At 42.4% G+C, this 21,174-nt stretch overlaps 1 protein-coding gene across 1 annotated transcript; it reads right to left on the bottom strand.

Moving 5' to 3' along the window:
• Positions 1 to 9,042: 9,042 nt before the first annotated feature.
• On the bottom strand, positions 9,043 to 13,382 carry KCTD7 (potassium channel tetramerization domain containing 7). Its single transcript, XM_054394465.1, has 4 exons — positions 13,200 to 13,382; positions 12,278 to 12,447; positions 9,927 to 10,105; positions 9,043 to 9,419 (listed from the first exon to the last, which is right to left on the bottom strand). The coding sequence occupies exons 1-4, from the start codon at positions 13,341 to 13,343 to the stop codon at positions 9,043 to 9,045; spliced, it is 870 nt and encodes a 289-aa protein (XP_054250440.1). The 5' UTR covers positions 13,344 to 13,382.
• Between the last annotated feature and the right edge of the window lie 7,792 nt (positions 13,383 to 21,174).

Here is a 21,174-nt window from a genome sequence, read left to right as displayed (position 1 = left end):
GGCCCGGAGCTAGCTCCCGTCCGCGGCGGCGGCGGCGGAAGGGCGTGGTGCCGCTTCCGGGGGCGGGGACCCTTCCCGGAAGGAAGCCAGGGGCCGGGCTGCCGAGCAAGAGAGCCGCCAGTTCCTGCCGGCATGGCTGGCGAGCAGTGGCCTGCGAGAGAGTCCGGAGAAGGCCACAGAGATGATGCGAGGGCTGGAGCCCCTGTGCTGGGCACAGGCGGAGAGAGTTGGGGTTGTTAAGCCTGGAGAAGAGAAGGCTCCAGGGAGACCTTCTGGGGCCGATCAGAAAGCTGGGGAGAGACTTGGAGCAGGGCCTGTTATGACAGGACAAGTGGTGCTACAAGAGGGAGATTCAGCCCAGGCTGCCCAGAGAGGTGGTAGATATCCTGTCCCTGGAACTATTTCAGTCCAGGTTGGATGTGGCTCTGAGCAACCTGATCTAGCTGAAGCTGTCCCTGTTGACTGCAGGGGGTTGGACTGATGACCTTTAAAGGTCCCTTCCCACTCAAACCCATTCTATGGGAGCAGCTTGCTGCAGCAGAAGTGAAGATCATCTGGGCTGGTCCACACTTTGCATTCTCTATCAGCTAAAAATAGAAACAGATCCAGTCTTTGGGGCTATCTGGTGTCTTTTCTCCAGAGTCTCATTTTCTGAACCTTCCAGCACGTTGAACAGCAGCATCGCTCCTCTCCTTTCAGCCACAGTACACCAACTCCCAAGAGCAGCTTCGTTTTCACCTCAAACCCAGACACTCTCCAGCCCCTGCTGCTCACATGAGCACTTGACAGGGTGTCGTCATGCTGACTGCAAGAGGAAGATAAAAAGCTCCTGCTATTTAAAACTTATTCCTCTTTCTCTTCTCATTAACATGGTGCTGTCATATGATGGTTTCAGTGTCTTGATTTTTTTTCCCCTCCCACAGCTCAACACGGATAACCAGTTGTGAAAACAGGGACTGCTTTAGCAGGACCATGAGACAGCAAAGAAAATGCCATTTTAGTTATTTCTGAATCCTGATTGCAGCCAGCTAAGCAAAGCCAGAAATGAACTTTCTTCTCAAGCACTGCACAAGCAGGGACAGCTGCAGACCTTCTCTGGGCTGTTTCACATGAATGGGTGGGTAGAGAGGGAAGGAGGTAGTACTGAAGTGATCAGAGAGCAGTTGGTCTCCCCAAGGAGACTGCAGACACCATGTAAGTGCCATTTCTTAAGGAAGTGAGGATGAACAAGTTAGTGGCTGGTGCTGTTAAATGGCACAGAGGCTGGTGTCTTAAATTTCATTTGCGGTCATGCAAAGCAAACTCAAATCACAGGGAAAGTGAGGAGGGGGATTGCAGTGGCTGCCACCCAGACCAGACAGATTCCAATTTTCAATTTAATACACTTTTTCAATATAATTGAATTTTCAATATAATACACTTTTATTGCACAACACAAACTTTATATCCATATTTTCTTCTAAGTATTTTAAATAAAAACCAAAGACTATGTGTTACCTGAACGGAAAAGTCAAACAGTAAGAAGTAATACACTACCCACGGTTTTAAACATACACAGAAACTTAAAACCAAAACACATTTGGAGATAATTCCAAACCCTGATTGTTAGGATCCAGGCTGGATTTTCAAAGGCATTACAGGTTACAATGCATAGACACATACAATTTATAATTCAGCAACACAAAACCCATTTATAAAAGTCACAGTGAAAGTGGAGGTAAACTTATACTAAATTCGTGTAAGTAAAAGGACTAAGAACTGCCTTCTGGAAAGCAATTTCCAGTTAGAGGACTATATACAGAAGCTAACAACAGCACATAATGACCCTCTGAACTCTTGCTTATTCACAGAAACATAATTGAAGACTGGAGATTTTGTTAAATGAAATTATGTTTCCATAGCCCAAAACTCAGAACTAACCTGGGGCTTTGCTGCTGTGTGATGAACAACCTAAAACCTGCTGCTTACCTACATATAACCAAAGAGATCAAAACACAACTCCAGGCTTCAGTAATAACAGTCCTAACTTAAAGCCAGGTGGGTCTACAAATGGTCTAGAGTAAAGTAGAAATGAAGAAAGTCAAAGTATTACATCCCAGATATTTATACTAAGATATTATCTTTCTAGCCTTTGCTCTGAAGTCTTCTCTTACCTGTCAAGCAGTTGTGTCCCAAACTTGATTCTCTGCTTTGGCATCCACAAAAGAAAGATCCAGTGCATAAGCTGTGGCATAAAGGTTCTCAGACCTTTCAACAATGCTGAAATTCCAAGTAGTGTGGCCCTGCAGCCACCTCACCCCTCACTGCTCTGTTTCCCACAGCCACTGGATTTTCCTACCCATTTAATTTGATCCATCACAATACAAAGAACTCAAGATAGAAAATGGATGAACATGGGTGGTTACCTGGGTTCCAGACAGACTGGATCCTCTGCCTGACCTCACAGAAATGGAGATGAATGTTCCTCTGCCTCACACAGCACAAGAGTTGATATGAAATAGAAAGAACACTGATACACAATCAACTCTGACATGAGACTTTCCCTGTTGGCACTTCCATCACCTTCCTCATCATGTCACCTGTCCAGATCCTATAAACAAGAATGAGCTGTGAAAACCACAGAATGTTAGGGAAGGAAGGTTCCCAGGTGGTAAAAATGGCAAATTAAGTTATTAAATCATATCTGTAATTACTTTAAGAAAATAAACAAAGAGATGAGAGATCATGCACTGATTCTTCAGCTTGTAGCAAGCAATAAACAAAGCCCTCAAAACCCAAAAACCAGGAAATTTGACTGCATACATAGGACTATGAAAAAGATGTATGCGCTTAAAAGGACTAAGTTTACATTTCTTAACAGTCTTTAGGGAAAAAAATAAAGCAGAAGAGTGAAATGAAAGTGATTATGCTATGAATAATGAGGTTTCCTTCACTTATGCAGTATTTTTGTCAGTAAGAGAGATTTTCGCTGATTATTAAGGAGCTACCAGTCATATATTGTAACATTAAAATTATTCTTTCAGTTTAAAGCAGACTTAAGTATTCACTTTGCAAATGAATTTGAGGGTATAGTAGAGAGAAGTAAAGTATTTCCTGAACATAAGAGTTGTACATCTTAAAGGTTAGAGAAAGGGGTGAGGACCAGGGAGGAATCCAGTCAGAGACATTATCTCACTGCAAATCTTCAGGCTAGACACCTCAACTCCTTGTGTCTCTTACTCTTCATCTAACAAACGGAGATGTGGGGGAGTGTGGATCAGGATCTCACCAAAGCCTTCCTTCAGGGCTAGTGAGGATTGTCCCTGGGGAAATACACTGCAGAACTAATTCCCTCCCACTTTCCTATCTGCAAAAGCCAGCCCTTGCTCAGTGCCCAGGATACATCTGAAGAAGGCTGTTTTCAGTTCTAGGGGACAGTGATCAGTAACCTGGCTTGGCTTCAGACTTCACTAGGAAAACACAGATATACCCAGAACCATCGACAAAAGAACCCTTTGACCTCTCTGCCTTTCACAATACATACAGGGGAACAATGTGGCTCAAAGCAGATTAGGGTTTAACAAAGCCATCATTTACAACAGTTTAAAATATCAACATCCTCCACGGTTTGCTGGAATTTTAACAACCACTTCAGCAAAGGCCAGACCATTTGCTTATGCAAATCAGTACATCTCTCACATGACAGAAGTCTTTGACTTTTGCTTTCAAGGACTTGTGCTAACCAGACTCAAACCTGGGTCTGCTTTGTTTCCCTGTTGAAGCCACAGGAATCTAAAGAGAGCAGAAGAATGGAGACTGCAGATGGATTAGCAAGAATCAATTCTCTTCCTGGGCTCATTGTTGAGACTCAAGGAGGATTCTTGGTTTTCCTGTAACAGCCTTCACTTCATACACTCAACACCTCTGGGGTGAGTGGTTTACTGAAATGGGGGCAGAGAACACCTAAGGCATAAGGAGGCTTATCAGAAAAGCAATGTTTAACTCAACCCTTAACTCTCATGCCAATTTCAGGGAATAGTTTTATGCAGCTGAACAGCAACAACAAAATCTCAAAAATATTCACATTAACAAACTCAGGTATTTGCTTGATTACATCAAGAGGTGTCTCCCAGGCAGTCTTACTAAGCCTTTTTTTTTAATCCATTAAAAGGAGGTCATGCAAAATTCCTGCTGCAGTAACTTAACTGCTTTTGCTATTGAAGTAACTAAGACCTGAAAACCCTCCAAACAAGTCCAAGAACCTACATCCTCATCAATGTAGGAGCTGATCCCTTGTTAAAGGTTCTGGTAAAAATCAGCTTTAGGAAAAAAAAAAAAAATCTCTATCAGTCTCAGAAGAAAACATGGACCATAAGCATGAAAAACAATCTGCTAATGGCTCAAAGGCTTTCCAGATCAAAGATGCTAGCACCTTTGCTTTCCTCCAAGGAGGATGGAAGTTCAGCAATGTGTATTTTAGATTCCTATGCAGAATATTGTGTATTCAATACTCAACTCACACTGAGTTGAAATGTTAAACTATTCACATTTTTTATATAAACTCTTGAAATCAATGGTCATTAAGTGGATGCTGCACATAAATATCTTCTCATTTTTGAGTGCTTTATAATGATACAGAAACATTTAATATGCTGTGAAATTGGCTAAGTCACTTAATATGAGACCTGATAAGATCTCCCTTTGCTCCCTGTTGAAAGCTTATATGGAGGGGATGTTAAAAAGAGTAGTCTTCTGGTTTTGTTCACACAGCAACCTACAAAATAGCTCATAATTCTAATCATTTAGTAACTATCACTCAACTGTCCCACCATTACCCTCAGTACTCATAAAAACAGTCATCATCACAATCCAGACATACAATCTGTGCTTTGAGAATATTTCAGACTTCATATTTAGAGGGAGGATAAAAAAAAAAAAAAGAGTTGATTCTAACACATGTTCCTGTATCAGTTTGGAATCAGGGCATGTATCCTGTCTCAGAGCACACAGTAAAAATGTCTTTCTTCCAAACTGAATGAGCTCAATGGACTGACCTGCATCGACTGACCTTTGAATGATCTGCAAACATGATTCAGAGAATCATAGAATGGTTTGGGTTGCAAGGGATCCTGAAGACCATCTAGTTACAAACCCCTTGCCATGGGCAGGGACACCTTCCACTAGACCAGATTGCTCAAGGCCTCATCCAACTTGGCCTTGAACACCTCCAGGGAGGGGGCATCCACAACCTCCCTGGGCAACCTGTTCCAGTGTCTCACCACTCTCAGTGTAAAGAATATGATATTCATAGCAACATTATATTACTGACATGAGACTGAGATGAGAGCATTTACTGCATGTCTGTGGTGTCAGCTGACAAATAAACCAGGTTGCCTGGGAGTGTAGAGGTGAAAAAGTAGCTGTGAACTGGCAAAAAAGCTCAAGTAGAGGTACAGTGAAACAGGTAAATATCTTCTAGCAAACCTCTGGCCTAAACAGATAGAAGGAAAAGTCCTAAAGGAAATAAGAAATTAAAAAAAGCACTATTACATAGGCATGAGTTTAATTGGACAACGATGAAGTACAAAACCATCAGTCATCTTAACCATGGATTTAGCAGATCAGCTACTCACGGTTTCGGCGCAAAGGCAGAACTCCAAAAATGATGCTAAAAGCCAAGGAAAGTCAAAAATGTTCTAGAAATCAGTTATTGGATTATCCTCCCCTGCTACTTGCCTGCACAACTCTTCTGTTTCTGTCAACAAATGAAAACATATTAGGCAATATCATGTAAGTCATTGTAAACAAAGACTGCTCAGTGTAGTCAGTAACAGTATTGGTAACTTGCACTAATCACAACACAGAATGTATGTGTTCAGTAAAAGCCTGTTGGCTCAAATCCCTGTTTTCTTCTTTCATATTGCACTTAATGTTTGCTGTCTGCTGGAGGATCTGAGAGATGGAAGTTTCAATGAAGATGTGACTGATACAGACCAGGATTTTCATTTTTGCGTTTTGGTTAGGTAGTCTTCCTTACTTATTTCAGCAATAAACAGGAAAAAAATGATAGAATACCATTGTGTGCACGTTAAGAAACAACAAACATGACTGAAACAGGAATTCTGCCATCACAGCTTGTGCAAAATAACAGTGAAAAATTCCTAAAGCCAAACAAAACTCCATGCTGTTAAATCACATTGTGCTCCCATTTCTTCAAGTCATGCTGAAATTCAAACCAGAGTTATGTCCATTTAAATACATGAGGGAAGTGGTAAATATGCACCAAATAACCCAGGAATAACCATTAATCTTAAATCTGAAGTGGTACAAGCAGCCAAAACTTTGTAAGCCTCAGCTATAAGATTATGCCAGTTTATTAGAAATTGTGGATTTCAGTTTAAGATTCCCTGGAATTTAAAAAAAAAAAAAGAAGCCAGCAGAGTAGCTCAGACACCATACAAGCTTCCTATCACTTTAGGGAAGCTTTACTTATCTCAGACTGACTTTTAATTTGGGATTGACAAACGTAAGTACAACTTTCAACACAAAGGTCGATATTGAAGAAAATTTACATGAAATGAAAATGAGATCCAAATGCACATCATTCCCTCCCTCCATTTCAAAATGTAAGCTCTGGATTTGAATCTCAGCACTTGACAATGATGTAAGTAAACATTTGAAAAGAGATAATTAGAGCTACATGCCCCCACCTCAGGGAGACAAGCTACTAACAATTCCTGAATTCAATACCTAAGTGTCACAATGTGAACAATTTGCCTCTCTTTTTTTGCAAGACAATTTGATCAGAAAGTTCTTAAAATGTGTCTTAAAATTACCTCAGCTGAGAATTTTGATCACTGTAATTAATTACAGTATCACAGTCTCACAGTATATCAGAGGTTGGAAGGGACCTCAAGAGATCATCAGGTCCAAGCCCCCTGCCAGAGCAGGATCACTTAGGGTAGCCCACACAGGAATGCATCCAGGTGGGTTTGAAAGTCTCCAGAGAAGGAGACTCCACAACCCCTCTGGGCAGCCTGTTCCGGTGCTCTGTCATCCTCACTATAAAGAAGTTTCTCCTCCTGTTGAGGAGAAATCTTCTATGTTCAACTTTGAAGCCATTGTTCCTTGTCCTATCACTGTGAACCACCAAAAAGAGCCTGGTCCCCTCCACTTGACACCCACCCCTCAGATATTGATAGACATTGATCAGATCCCCTCTCAGTCTTCTCCAGACTAAACAGCCCCAGGGCTCTCAGTCTCTCTTCATAAGGGAGATGCTCAAGTCCCCTAATCATCCTCATGGCTCTCTGTTGGATTCTCTCCAGCAGGTCTCTGTCTCTCTTGAACCGGGGAGCCCAAAACTGGACACAGGATTGCAGCTGTGGTCTCACCAGGGCAGAACAGAGGCAGAACTTCCCTCGACCTGCTGGACAAACCTTTCTTGATACATCCCAGGATCCCACTGGCCACAAGAGCACATTGTTGTTCCATGGAGAACTTGCTGTCCACTAGCACTCCAAGGTCTTTCTCTGTGGAGCTGCTTTCCAGGTTTAACAGGTTTCTTAAATGTTTTGGTCAAAAGTTTAATTAAGCTGTACTCTTGGATTAACTAATCCAATGGAATGCAATAGGCAAACATTTCCTTTCCTTCTCTTCTCATTTTGGGGCTACTTCAAGTGGGGTCTTTCAGAAAAATGCTGGAATTTTCTGTATCTCTCATCTTCAGGTGCTTTAGATCTACCTTTCAGTTTTGGACATCAAGTAATTCAGCTTCAGGATGTGATTACTGATGGCACAAGTGCAAAGAAAAGAATAGGATTCTGCCAGGGCTGCCCCTTTCAGTGTGGAAAGAAGTTTCCTAGCTTGATAGTGGGGTTTATAATGGTACAAATATTTGAAAATGGTTTATAATGAAGTAACATTTGAAAATGAGGTTTATAATGGGTATATAATGGGGTAAATATTTGAGAATGAAGTCTGATTTTTTTTCTTCCTGATGTTACAGCAGGAAGGGTCAAAGAGAATGTTAAAGATGAGATTTAATTGTCTGAAGAAAGTGATGTGAAGGAAGCACTTGTCTAGTAGAATTTGACTCTAACTCTAGAACAAAGTGTAATATCACAGAATGTAAAAAGAGTTAGTAATAAAATAATATACATTAAATATTCCCCTTACTTCTGCTAATAGGAACACACATACAGGGTTTTCTCATTTACCAAAAGCCTTGTAAATAACCTGATTCTATAGAGATTCTCTTTTCTTTTTTTTTTTTTTTTTTGTAGGTACTGTAAACATTTAACATTTCTAAGGCTAAAAACAGGCACAAATCTTCCTTGAACAGTTATTATTCCTAAAAGCATTAAGGAATATATTCCAAATCTGCTATTCCTTTTTGTAACAATGGAAATAAATTTAGGTATAACATTACAACTCAGAATGCAGATTGTTAATTAAAAAAAGAAGTATAGCTTAATTGTGACAACAATTAATAACATACAGGGAAGAGTCCTTTTTTGTTTCCTTTTTGTTTTTCCAAATGATCTATTTCATCAAAATTACATTTTCAGAATCTCTGTGCTGGGCATTACTCAATTTTATAAAGTGTTAAGTTTAATTAGTGACTAAAACATTTCTTAGTGGGTAAAATATAGCCACATTATGTCAGTATTATTAGCACCCTGGCTTTGCAAGGACACAGCTGAGATTTGCAACATCCACTTTGCAGACTGTGACACTAAAGCCACAGGGTAGGTGGCACCTTTTAAAAGATGTTAAGACGCTCCTCTCCGTCATTTCCATGAGGTGATTTCGTTTTGTGCCTCGTTAAAGTACCTGAGCCAACAGTCTTGTTTCAGGCTGGTTTTTCAAGATTTCAGAGGCTTTCCAACCTCTGTTCCAAGTCCCCTGTTGCTGAACAGCTAAGCATTGGCCAACACGTCAGCAGGCTGATTCCAAAACACGTTAGCAGCAGTGCATTTCCAGAGACACGTTGCAAGAGTATTCAAACCAGTGCTCATCCAGAAGTCCTTTGATTCCCTGCACCCTTCTGGGCAAAAGAACTCACCACCAAGTAATCTTGAATTCATAGATGGGACGCTTGCAGTAATAGTGATTGATCAGGTGTTTATCACACACCCCAATGCACTGATGATCCACAGTTATCCCTCTGTCTGACAGGTCTGTCACGATACAGTGCAGAAGATCATAGACATCAGCCACAGCCTCCCAGGGGCCAAAAGACACATCCACTTCGCAGTGATGTTCAAACAGCTTGGTCTCACTCTCACTCCTTTCAAAACGCAGGGAGTTGAAATGGGGGCATTCGTAGGGAGTGATGGGCATCTCTTCTTTGAAGACACAGACCTTTAATTTTGCAAACCTGGCTTTCCTCTGCATCGCTCTAAGCTTTGCTATTTCGATGATCCGCTCCAAATGATCTTAAAAAACAAGAAAAAGTTGAAAACAACAATGAAGCACCTAGTGAAAGCAAGCAAATGCAATTAGTTCATGTGAAACACACTCCTTCAATGTTTAACAAGTTATTCTTAATATAATACTAGCAGCAATGGGAAGCTGCATGTAGCAAGATTGTAATTAAATCAGTCTTGGTTATCTTGTGAACTTGGTGTCCTTACTATATGCCCAAATTTATTCAGTTGCAGGTCCTAATGGAACAGAAGCAGAGGCAGAGAAACCTTCTCATTTAACAAGCCTAGGCATGGCCTAGATCTTGCTCCCTTTTAAGACAGCATAAAAAAACACATCCTTGGATGCAGCAGGAATAAATCTGATAGGGAAACCTCAAAGATCTAAAGATGAAAGATACCAAAGAAACTTCTCCAATACAATGGAATTAGATTGAAAGTTGAAATGAGACCTGAAAGCACCACATATACTACTTGAATTACACTAGAACAATTGCCAACACTACTGTGTTTCTTTACCTTTGTAATATGGCATCAGGCCCAGGAAAGCTTGTCTAACTTTTTCTCCTTTAAGAGGCTGGATATCCTCTAGATTGTCCAGCAGTGGTCCTATGGAATAATACTGAGCTTCCTTGTAAACTGCCCTCACTCGTTCTCTCGGTGGCAGGTCACCAGATCGTAGAAAGTTAAGTATGTCTCTAAAAAAAGGCAAAAATATCATTAAGTAACACAGTTCTGCCACAGTTCTGCAGCAGGTTCAAAAGCAAAGCTGGACATTCATTGTTTATTCTATTGAGACAGAAATCCTTATGCTTAGACAGTAACTGAAATAAGTGTGAGTCACATTTCCAACATATGTTTTGAAAAGCATTTGCTGCATTCAAGTTTCTAAGTCATCAGTTCACATTTTGCCTCTCTTAATGTCAAAACTCACTCCAAAAACACCCATTGAACTTTAAACAAAAAGGTCAAGGTGGAGTAACCACTTAAAATAGAAGAGGACATAAAATGTCTTGGGAAAGAGATCATAGCAGCTGTGACAAAAGAATCTTTTCCATTTTCCTGGAGAACGACCTGCATGGACATTTTGTCCCACACAGAAGCAGGATCCTGGCTGAATGGATGGTGGCCAGCAGGTCAAGAGAGGTGATTCTGCCACTTCGCTCTGGTGAGACCTCACCTGGAGTACTGCATCCAGCTCTGGAGCCCTCAACACAGGAAGGACATGGACCTGATGAAGCAGGTGCACAGGAGGGCCATGAAAACAATCAGGGGCCTGGAGAAGCTTTGCTATAAGGACAGGTTGAAGGAGCTGGGGTTGCTCAGCATGCAGAGAGAAGGTTCCAGGGAAACCTAGTAGCAGCCTTCCAGTACCTGAAGGGAGCCTACAGGAAGGCTGCAGAGGGACTGTTTACAAAGGCCTGCAGCGACAGGACAAGGGGCAATGGTTTGAAATGAGAGAGGAGGAGATTTAAATTGGACATTAGGAACAAGTTCTTTACCACGAGGGTGGTGGAACAGTTTGCCTAGGCAGGCACTTGAGGCCCCAGCCCTGAATATGTCAAGGTCAGGCTGAATGAGGCCTTGGGCAACCTGTTCTAGTGGAAGATGTCCCTGGTCACTGCAGGGGGTGGGGCCAGATGTCCTTTGGAGGTCCCTTCCAACCCAAACCATTCTATGATTCTGTGATTTGAAAGAGGGCATGTTGCCTTCACAGCATCAGGTTCATATACACCTGAAGTGTGTGTAGTAATAATAATATTGAGAGACAAAGAAATAAAGAACAAACACTTCCTTGTAGTTCTGAAACACTAAGCTACAAGCTTTTTAACAGGGAAAGAAATCAGTTTAAAACATTAACCAACAAAACTATTATTGATCATATCAAATACGCCAAGCATTACTGCTGCCTTCATCAGAATGTCAACAAACACAGCACATGATAACTTGGCTCTCTGTTCCAGCTACAGCCTGAATTCAGACAGATATCATAAATAAACTGATTTTCCAACAAAGCAGCAGCCACTTCCAAACTGCCAAATGTAAAGAAACAATTACTTTCCAATAAATATAATGGCCTAATCTATTTCTGTCCCAGATTATGGTACAATCCAAATATGCTTTGAAAATAATTCAGTGCTTCTCTGTCGAAGTGATTAAGGCAATGCCTATGAAGGAGAAACAAGAAATGTACATTAAATGACAAAGTGTGCTCTGGGCAAAGACCTTAAGCCATGAACATTAACCCATCAACCCTGCTTACCTTTTCTAGTAATCTCACACCAAGTAAGATCATACTTAGTTCAATTAAAAATGAAACAAAAGCTAAGAATCCTGAAGATGATCGAACATGGCACTGCCAGCAAAAATAACTAAAAAATATTCTTTGTGTCTTGTGCTTTTTTTTTACCAGTTACATTACATCCTGCTAAACACTGAAAATATCATACTTTCTACTGCTTAAATAACCTTGATTGCATTCCTTCCATTCCATCCTTATCATAACTACTGCAATATCAATTAAAAAGCTTCCTCTGAAAAGCAATGACAGATATACACTTTTTCAAACATCAAAACAACGTCACACCTTGGAAGGAGATACTCTAAGTGAGACAAGGCACAAATTCAAAACATTACTTGCTTTTCTCTCCCCAACTAAAAACTTAAGCCCTAAAGAATGAACCAAGTAGTTTCCTAATTACAATTCTTGAGATGTTTTGAAGGCATCCATGCCAGGGAGTCCCATTGACCTATGACACCAAGAGGATTAAACTAGAAGGGAAAAAATACATTAAAGCTTAATTTTGCTCTAAAAATAAGTTTCTTCAGTAACAACTTTTGAAGTGTGCTACTGAGGACACTGTACATACCCAAAGTAGGTCCCATCTCTGTCAATGAAGTATCTGCCTTCAGCATCTGTTGGAATATAGTGTCTTCCACTGAACATAGCCGCCAGCATTGTGTCCTCGTAACGTCTCAGTGTTGACAGTCTGGTTGTAAAATACATGCCTCCTACGTTGAGTGGCACAACTTCTGGAAACTGCAAAAGCAATCACATCATCAGAAACGAGCTTTTAGTCCCTGGCAGGCATGTTCAGGCCAAAAGGGATACAACTTTCAGAAGACACAGCGTACAGCCTTTGCCACAGTGACATGAAGCGGTTGGACAAACAGTTCTCCCCTGGCCTGTCGCCACGGAACAGTGAGGTTCAAGGGTTAACAAGTGGAATACTTTGGCTGGTTTCTGGGTGTAATGGGTTGGAAATCTGACGGCTTTAATACCAGATATTCATTAAAGCATGAATGTCTCCTCTTGGCTCTTTCAGGGGGAAAAAACAACAAAACAAAACAAAACAAAAAATCCTCCCCGCCCATGCACACACCCACACCTACACCCACACACAAAACCTCAGGCCAACCTTGGGACTTGCACTCAGTTGCTACTCTGCTGATTTCTTTACACTACACTACTATACTATACACTGAAAAAACCCCCGAGTGATTCTGTGTTTATGTCAGGTTTACAGCAGGCCTAAAATCTTAATACCACACTGTAAGATGTTTCAGGATGAAAATAAACACTTGGTTGTGTTTGTCACACCTAAACACAGATAGAAATTCTAAGTAATGCTGCCAAGCTACTGAAGTAAAATTCAAGAGAATAAGTCTTAATCAACCATTTAGCTACTAATGGCAACCGAGCTGGATACCCATAAATACTTCACCAAAGAAATCCTGAATTCTTTGGCACCTGAGCATCTTATCAGATGAAGAGTACCAGAGAGCTCTTACCTGCTGAGGCAGCAGAGGTAGTGCTTGCCCTGCCTGGGTTGCAGTAGGAGTGGCTGGCTCTTGGAAATCATCCTCTGCATCTGAGCTCGACATGGCATCATCCGGGTTTCCACTCACTTTGCTCTGCCCCGTAACTACCACCATCCCTCTGGCTCTCGTCAGCAGGTCTGCTGTGTAGGCAGCCGTGGCACTGCTAAATGGGAAACCAGACCCAAATTACTTCGGCAGTGTCCCCACCAGCTGCAGGTCACCTCGCAGACAAGGCAAGGCACGGCACGGCACTCCGGCCGGGCACCGATTGTTTACAGTGGCACTGTTATTAGTGGGAAATGAATCACGGCGAGGACTATTGTGCTGAGACACAAACTGGGAGAGGGCTGTCCCTGCAGGAATGCAGTTTGCGGAGCTCTACCAAGGTCCTCCAGCCACACAGCCCCTGCCAGTGGCTGGGTAAGAGCCCGGCGTCCATTGGCTGTGCGGTGCAGTGCGTGATTGGCTCCAGCAGGCTTTTGCAGCAAAATATCATTTGCTGGAGGAATTTGGGTGGCCGCTGTCCCACCCCGGCCATCGCCATAGGCCATCTGCAGAAGCACGTCCTGAAATGCAGGCTCTCATTGGCCGTGTGCGCCGTGCAGCTCCCAGCCTGCTGCTGCCAGCCTGTCACCCTCAGCTGCCAGAGCGATCAGAGCCTGCTCTGGCGAAGCCCTGCTCTGCTCCAGCATTCCCTGTGAAAGGAGAGAACGGGGGTTTCCAACCAGACAAAACTGCATCACATCGTGCCGCGCACAAATACTTGACACACATGTACTGAACTCCAAGTGTTACAGATCTCTATAGATTATGTGTGCATTTACTCCTAATCATCCATTCCCTTTCCTGCACAGAAGAAAATGCCCAGCAATGCCAGCTTCCACTGCCCATCCGCAACCAGAAGATGGGACAATAAGCTGCATTATGAAGTAACAATTGGAAGAGCAGAGTAGGAAGGATTGGCAACCCCACACTGCTCTCACCCTGCTCTTCAGGCTGCATTATGTCAAAAGCACTTCTGTTTACAGGACTGCTGTGGTGGCTCCAGTGACATCACAACTTCCTGACAAAGATACTGTACTGATGGAGGCTTTATCTAACCCTTTAACCCTTCAAGCTTGTCTCTAATCACTGTAAAATATAAAAACAGAAGGAATATTTGCATAAGCACATCTGGTACATTTATTTGTTGACTAAATAAATGTTTCATAAAGGTTGCTTCCAATCAAAAGCAACAAGCAGACATGACAGACAATTTGAATAGCCATGATTATTTATTCTGCCTTACTAATTCACTGTGCACATCATCAGGCTCTTTAGAGATCTTGGCTCTTAAAGGAAGCACAGCAAGTTCAAAATGAACCCAGACAGAACTGGGATTCTCCTGGTCAAAACAGAAGCTGTTTGAGAGCTAAACAGATCAGAACTTCACACCCTGTGGGAGTGTGCATAGCTTTCTTCCCCCAGAGTCTGGGAATGAATTCTAGATGCTGTTTAACACCGTAATAAATTGAGGTAAGTAGGTACCATGAAGTTACCAAAATTTCTTTTTAATCTGCAGCTTGTTAAGAGCGTTGTCTCAGCTTAAGACAGACTTAATTGCTCTTCTCTACAGTTCAGATCACTTCATACTCAATTTTTTCACCACAGAACAATGCATAGGCAGGTAAATAAGGATAGAAGGGCTTCTCAATGTCCACACTTATTAACTGTTTTAATATTTATCCTAAACAACATTTATTCTGGCATGATCAATTATCAAAATAAGCCAATTATGTTTCACAGATAAAGAACATGCACGCTATAAATGAGTAACTGTTTTGTTAGGGGCTCCTTTAAGGAGATAAATTCTCACCAAGAAACAGCTTGCAGAAACTTAATTTAGAAGATGCATGGTCAAAACTGAGTGGGAACCTCTATTTACTGTTGATTTATGATGCTGTTAACTTGACACCAGTGCTTTGACTGTTCAGTTCTCTCCAGACTATTCAAAAGTACACAAGACTGGACAAAAAAAAAAAAGTGGTATTTAATTGTCTACTTTTCCCAAGAATGTTCCATAGCTTTGATGTAAATGGATGATACTCAGAATAAACACAATTTAGCTCCATTAAGTATATGCGAATCACAGACCACAGAATGTGTGTTGGGTAAGTTCATCCATTTGCCACTGTACCAAAAAGGTCTTCTTTCCCAGGAGAAGGGGAGGCTTAAGTAAAAGGAATTCTTCTTCCTCTTTCATAATCTTCCTTTAACATGACAGCAAAGTTGAAGAAAAAAAAAAACATGAGAGAGCATACATTAATTATGTTCCACTCACAAATAATAACCTTGCCATTGGGAAGTTCACACAAACCAATCTCCTGAATAGTGAGGTTTAGCATACAAGAGCTCAGCCTACACTTAGTCCAGGATTTCAAGAATAAGATTAGGGGCAGTAAAACGAAGAGATTGATCACTGACAAGTTTAACCTGTTTTCTGACCTTCATTGAAAAGTTTGCTTCACTTCCTGTTCATCCACAGACAAAGAGTAGTGAAACAGCAGCAAACTGACTGGAACAGAGTCTTTCTAAAAGAAAAACAGAAGCTAATCACTGGCCAGTTTTCTAATGCCCAGCCTTCTGCATTTTGGTTGTCTGCATTTCACTTCATGAGGAACATACATCTATCTGAATATCCTCTTCTTGCCATTTAAAGCACCTCCAGTAATTATTATTAACTAAGAAATGTGTGTAAATGGCAGTTGGTGACATGGTTTAATGGCCATGGTGGTCTTAGGTCGATGAGTGGACTCTTAGAGGTCTTTTCCAACTGAAACTATGAATTCTTTGTTAAACCTCTCATTTGAGATTACAGGGTTTGCTTTGTTTATTTAAATTAAGTAAATGCATCCATTTCCACGTTGAAGTACATCTAGGTCCAGATCAACAGATAATTAATGAGAAAATATAATCAATAAAATGATTACTAAATCAAATATTGAACTGAATCATATCAGCATCATCCAACCCTACCAGAAATAGTTCCTTCCAGTTTACAAGCTGCCGGTCACGTAAATGGCAGAGATTATTTCCCAGAGCTTTTGTTACAGACAGCTCAGATACTGCCTCACAGGTGCATACCAAAGGAGCTTACTAAATGAACTGGACCCACAAGTTTTGCTTCATTCCCTAGGGAATGACAGACGACAGCAACTCTACAGCTGCATTGAGTTTTACTTGATGGAAAGACTCAAAAAAGCTTCTCAAGGCTCTGCACTTCCCTCAGCTTTTCCATATCAGTTCAGACAACTTTCTGAGGTTACACTGGTGTTGGCAAAGCTACTCAATGATCCCTGGAGGTCCCTTCCAACCCCTAACATTCTGTGATTCTGAGATTTAAGAAGAGTGTGGCCAGCAGGTCAAGAGAAGTTCTTCTCCTTCTCTACTGTACCCTGGTGAGGCTACATCTGGAGTTCTGCATTCACTTCTTGGCTCTCCAGTTCAGAAAGGATAAGTATCTACTGGAGTCCAGCAGAAAGCCACTAAGATGCTGAGGAGACTGGAACCTACCTATGAGGAAAGGCCTGGGGCTGTTTAGCCTGGAGAAGCAAGGACTGAGAGAGGATCTTATTAATTTCTATCCCTGCCTAAAGGATGAGTGTCAGGCGGATGTGGCCAGACTCTTCGCAGTGGTGTCCAGTGACAGGAAATGGGACACAAAACGGAACACAGGAAGTACCACCTAAACAAAAGGAAAATTTTCTTTGCTTTGAGGATGGCAGAGCACTGGACCAGGTTGTCTGCAAGAGGTCGTGGAGTCTCCATCCCTGGAGGCATTCAAAACCCACCTGGACACGATCCTGGGTGATTTACTCTGGGTGATCCTGCTCTGGCAGGGGGGTTGGATTAGATGATCTCCAGAGGTCCCTTCCGAACCTCCTCCCACCCGCTAGAGTTCTGTGATTCCATGGCAGCACCTGCAGATGCGGGACTTGACTTTCCCTGGCGTGACCAGCCCAGGCGGGGGTTGCCCGGCATGCAGCCCGGGCCAGCAGCAGCAGCAGCTCTGCCGCCCTCAGAACCGGCCGTTCTCCCACCGTTTCCCCAGCTCCCCTCTAACCCGTTCCCCGCGCCGGACCCCGCCTCAGCCCAGCGCTGAGGGGTTTTCCCGCCCCTCCCCTGACAGGCACCGCTCGGAGCTCGGTTAACGGCGCCGCCGCCGCCGCGCTCATGCCACCTGCCGGGCCCCAGGGGAATCACTTGCTGCAGCCGCCGCCTCCTCCGCGCTCAGCCCGGCGCTGCCCGCCCGCCGCACCTACCAAGGGCCGTCACCAGGGTCCTCGCCCGCTCCGGCACCCGCTGCCCCGCCGTCCTCAGCTGCCGCCCGCCCGCGGTGGGGGCGAAGCGAGAGCTGCCGCCGCCTCACGTAGCGCCCATCCGGGTCCCGCGCGGGAGGCGACACGAGTAGGGCTGGGGCTGGTTTGGGTTTATTTCTCCGCATTTCTGCTCATCTACGAGTCTAAACGGCCCGTAACTCATCAATTTATTACCTGTCCGTTAGCACCTTGTCCCCTCTCCCTCTACCGCCGGTGCGGGGTGAAGGGCTGGTCCCGGGCTCGGCTGGCAACAGCAACTTCGGGCTGACAGCGGCGGAGCTGTCGTCCGGGGAGAAAGCGAGCGGCAGCACTGCCCCGTGGCGGCACTAGGGGATGCTCCGCGATTGCTTTTGCAAAAAGAAGTGGATTTGGTGAACCTGGACCAAACTGACGTTCACTGAGTGATTTCCTGAAGCACGTGGAAGCCAACAGTGAACGAACGACCTTGACAAACACGTTAGCGATTTCCAAATCCAGAAGAGAGAAAGCACAAAACTTTCCAAGTCTAAAGGCAGAATTTGTGGGGGTAAAAAAATAGTTTTAGAAAGAGTGATTCTCTTAAAATGGGCAGAGAAAGATGAGGCCAAGAACCACTGAGGAGAGCCGAAACTGAGACACAAAAACCATCCTAAAAACCCCTTACTTGAAGAACCATGTTCCACACCGCCAGCTTTAGGACACCACTTCTGAACACCCTGCTGTGAAATGTTTCACCCCGGCAGCACCTGATAATTGCTTTTGGGGAACCAATTCAAAAGGCTAAAAATTACCTTTTGTTTGTTATTTCCTGCAATAACAAATCTCCTGTGACTCTTTGATACCGCTCAGTAGGACACTGATTTACCTTCTCCTCATCATCCAGTTATTAAAAAGCAAACCAAAATGCATCCAAGTACAAACCTTAAACAGAGATTCAAGCCCAGGACATTAGAGCTCTTCCCATCCAAGTGATCCATCAATACCTCACATTATTTTAATCTCAACTCTGAGGCAAACATTAATTAGAAAAAAAAAATCACATTTAAAGCATTTATTTTGAAAAATAAAATACAAAAGATCATTGGACTGTAATTGTACATGTAATTTATCAACTTTTTTTTCCTCTTTTTTTTAAATAAAAAGATATTTAACAATTTCCACATGTGAATGAAACAAACAACTTGTTCCACCAAAAATCTCTTAAGACAAGCACAGACCACTCTTTTTAAAGCTTCAGACACTCAAAACCAAGCTGCTATAGGAAGACAAAACAAAACAAAACAAAACAAAACAAAAACAAAAAAGAAAATCTTTGAAGAGGGAGTTTTGCAATTAAAGGCAGAATAACAATTCTGGAGACAGACATTGCTTTAAAACCTTAAAAAACCCCAGCCAAATAATTGTGCAAATGTAACACGGTTCTACAATTAACATCAGACAGCTGTTTGGTGTTTCTTTTTTAAACAGGTCTCATGCACTCACAACAGCAAAATGTGGAATAAAACCATGAAAGAAATGGGGGAGAAAATCCTGAACAAAGCAGGCCATGGGCAGTAACCTCCCTGATCTCGGTGGGTCGGTCCTTGGAAGGTTGTTTCCACTGAAAAGGCAGCAGTCTTTTTTCTAAAGAAAAAGAGAAAAAGTTATGTTTGAGCTTTCAATGTAGTGTTTTGGTTTTTATCCTCAAGAGCATTTTGTAACTGCGAATAATGCAGAATAAAAAGTCACTGTTATCTCAGCAGCTCGTTGTCAGGACTAACCACAGCTACTAAAAACTTTCCTGTAAAGGATGGAAAAGGCAGTGACACTCCTTATCATTAGAGTTCCATCTGGAAGATATTTAAATGTAGAAAATAAATCTGAATTTCCACTTGCATTACAAACACGTGTGAGAATGGCCTGACTGACATGCAGGAAGTGTACCAGTGGCAGTTACTGCTGGGAAGTTACCACTTTGATTTCTCAGAAACTGGCCAGCAGCTTCAGACAGAAGAAATGGTGTGGGTTGAAATACAGTTTTCAAAGAGCCAAGTGGCAAAATGAAGTGAAAGTCTTCGTGATTTTAACACTGACTAAAGGAAAAGATTATGGTTTCTTTATTGATTTTAGAAGGAAGGCCTGCAATTAATCTTTAGAAAACTTTTATGTCCACTATTTCTCACTGGTATGATGCTTTGGGGGCTATATTTAGGGTTATAAAGAGTGCTCTATTTATGGCCACACAATAAATATCTGTGCTGGGTGTGTTTGTGTGGCATGTTGCTTTTGGCTATATTTAAACTGGATGCATTTCACCCTCTTTTGCTGTCAAGCTGGAACATCTGGTAACAAGGCTGATTAGTCAAAATCCTGGAATAATATGATAAATATTGCACTACTCACTCATTGACTAGTCTGGGATTTACTTGAGTTCCCTGCACCCTCTTGCCCTTGGCAATTCAACAGCTGAAATGTAGTTTATTGAAAATACTGGCTATGGGATGTATTAATTATACAAATCAGTTGATCTTCAGCAGTTTCCTCTATCTAGGAAGGGCAACTGATTTAAAAAAAAAAAAAGAAAAAGATGATTAAGAATCCCCTATTTCAGTAAAAGTTGTGCAAGTGTGGCACAGTACTGGAAGACAGAGATGCTATAATGAACAAGAAACTGCTGAAGAATGCTTGGATGAGCAGTGGTACGAAGATGATCAGGGGCTGGAACACCTCTCCTACAGGGACAGGCTGAGGGAGCTGGGATGGTTCAGCCTAGAGAAGCCTCCAGGGAGACCTTAGGCCTTCCAGTAAGTGAAGGGAGCCTACAAGAAGGCCATAGAGGGACTGTTTGCAAAGTCAAAGGATGAGGGGCAATGGTTTGAAATTACAGGAGATTTAGATTGGATGTTAGGAACAAGTTCTGCACCATGAGGGTGGTGAACGCTGCAACAGGTCACCCAGGAAGGCAGTTGAAGCCCCATCCCTGCAGATATTCAAGGTCAGGCTCAACAGGGCTCTGAGCAGCCTGATCTAGTGGAGGATTTCCCTGCTGACTGCAGAGGGGTTGGACTAGATGTCCTTTGGAGGTCCCTTCCAACCCAAACCATTCTATGATTCTATGTACTCCATTGCAAGCTCTAAAACAGAGCTGACACTGGAATGGTGTAGCAAATAGTGCACCTCGTGGTAAGCCAGGTTGTGATGGTGAAATCATGAATCATGAAACATTCATGGTGATTCTCAAACCCCATGAACTATACTTTTGTTGCTCTCACCACTAGGACTTACCTTAATGTGATTTTTACAGATTCTTAATTAAAATTCTTATCTTTGTATTTTTCTTAGCCAGAATCTTGCATGGAGTTACAAGAGCCTTAAAACCAAAAGCTAAGTCAAGAGCAAAATGTGCAGGACTGTGTGCTCCTTTATTACCTTCTGTGCAAGAAGTATCTGTTGGATCTTCTATTCCATAGGCTCAGTCTGTCAAGTAAATAATTAAAATGAAATTAGCTATTTTACATTAAAGAAAGGGGGGGAAATTATCATTATCAGCACTAATGTCAGTCCTCAAAACCATCTGGCTGTTTAGTTCTATTATGTTAATTTTCTCTTTAGTATAATACTGAAGGAGA

Source organism: Indicator indicator, chromosome 30, assembly GCF_027791375.1.
Source record: "Indicator indicator isolate 239-I01 chromosome 30, UM_Iind_1.1, whole genome shotgun sequence".
NCBI lineage: Eukaryota > Metazoa > Chordata > Aves > Piciformes > Indicatoridae > Indicator > Indicator indicator.
The sequence above is the reverse complement of the archived record's forward strand: the minus strand, read 5'-3'. Positions and strand labels throughout refer to the sequence as shown.

Bases quoted from the DNA above. Each gene is read 5' to 3' on its own strand.
- KCTD7 (XM_054394465.1), bottom strand. From the start codon at position 13,343: ATGGTGGTAGTTACGGGGCAGAGCAAAGTGAGTGGAAACCCGGATGAT. The intron at 12,448-13,199 runs GTAAGAGCTCTC...TTGCTTTTGCAG, and splicing joins TACCTCTGCTGCCTCAGCAG to TTTCCAGAAGTTGTGCCACT. The intron at 9,420-9,926 runs GTAAAGAAACAC...TTGTTTTTTAAG, and splicing joins CCTGATGCCATATTACAAAG to ATCATTTGGAGCGGATCATC.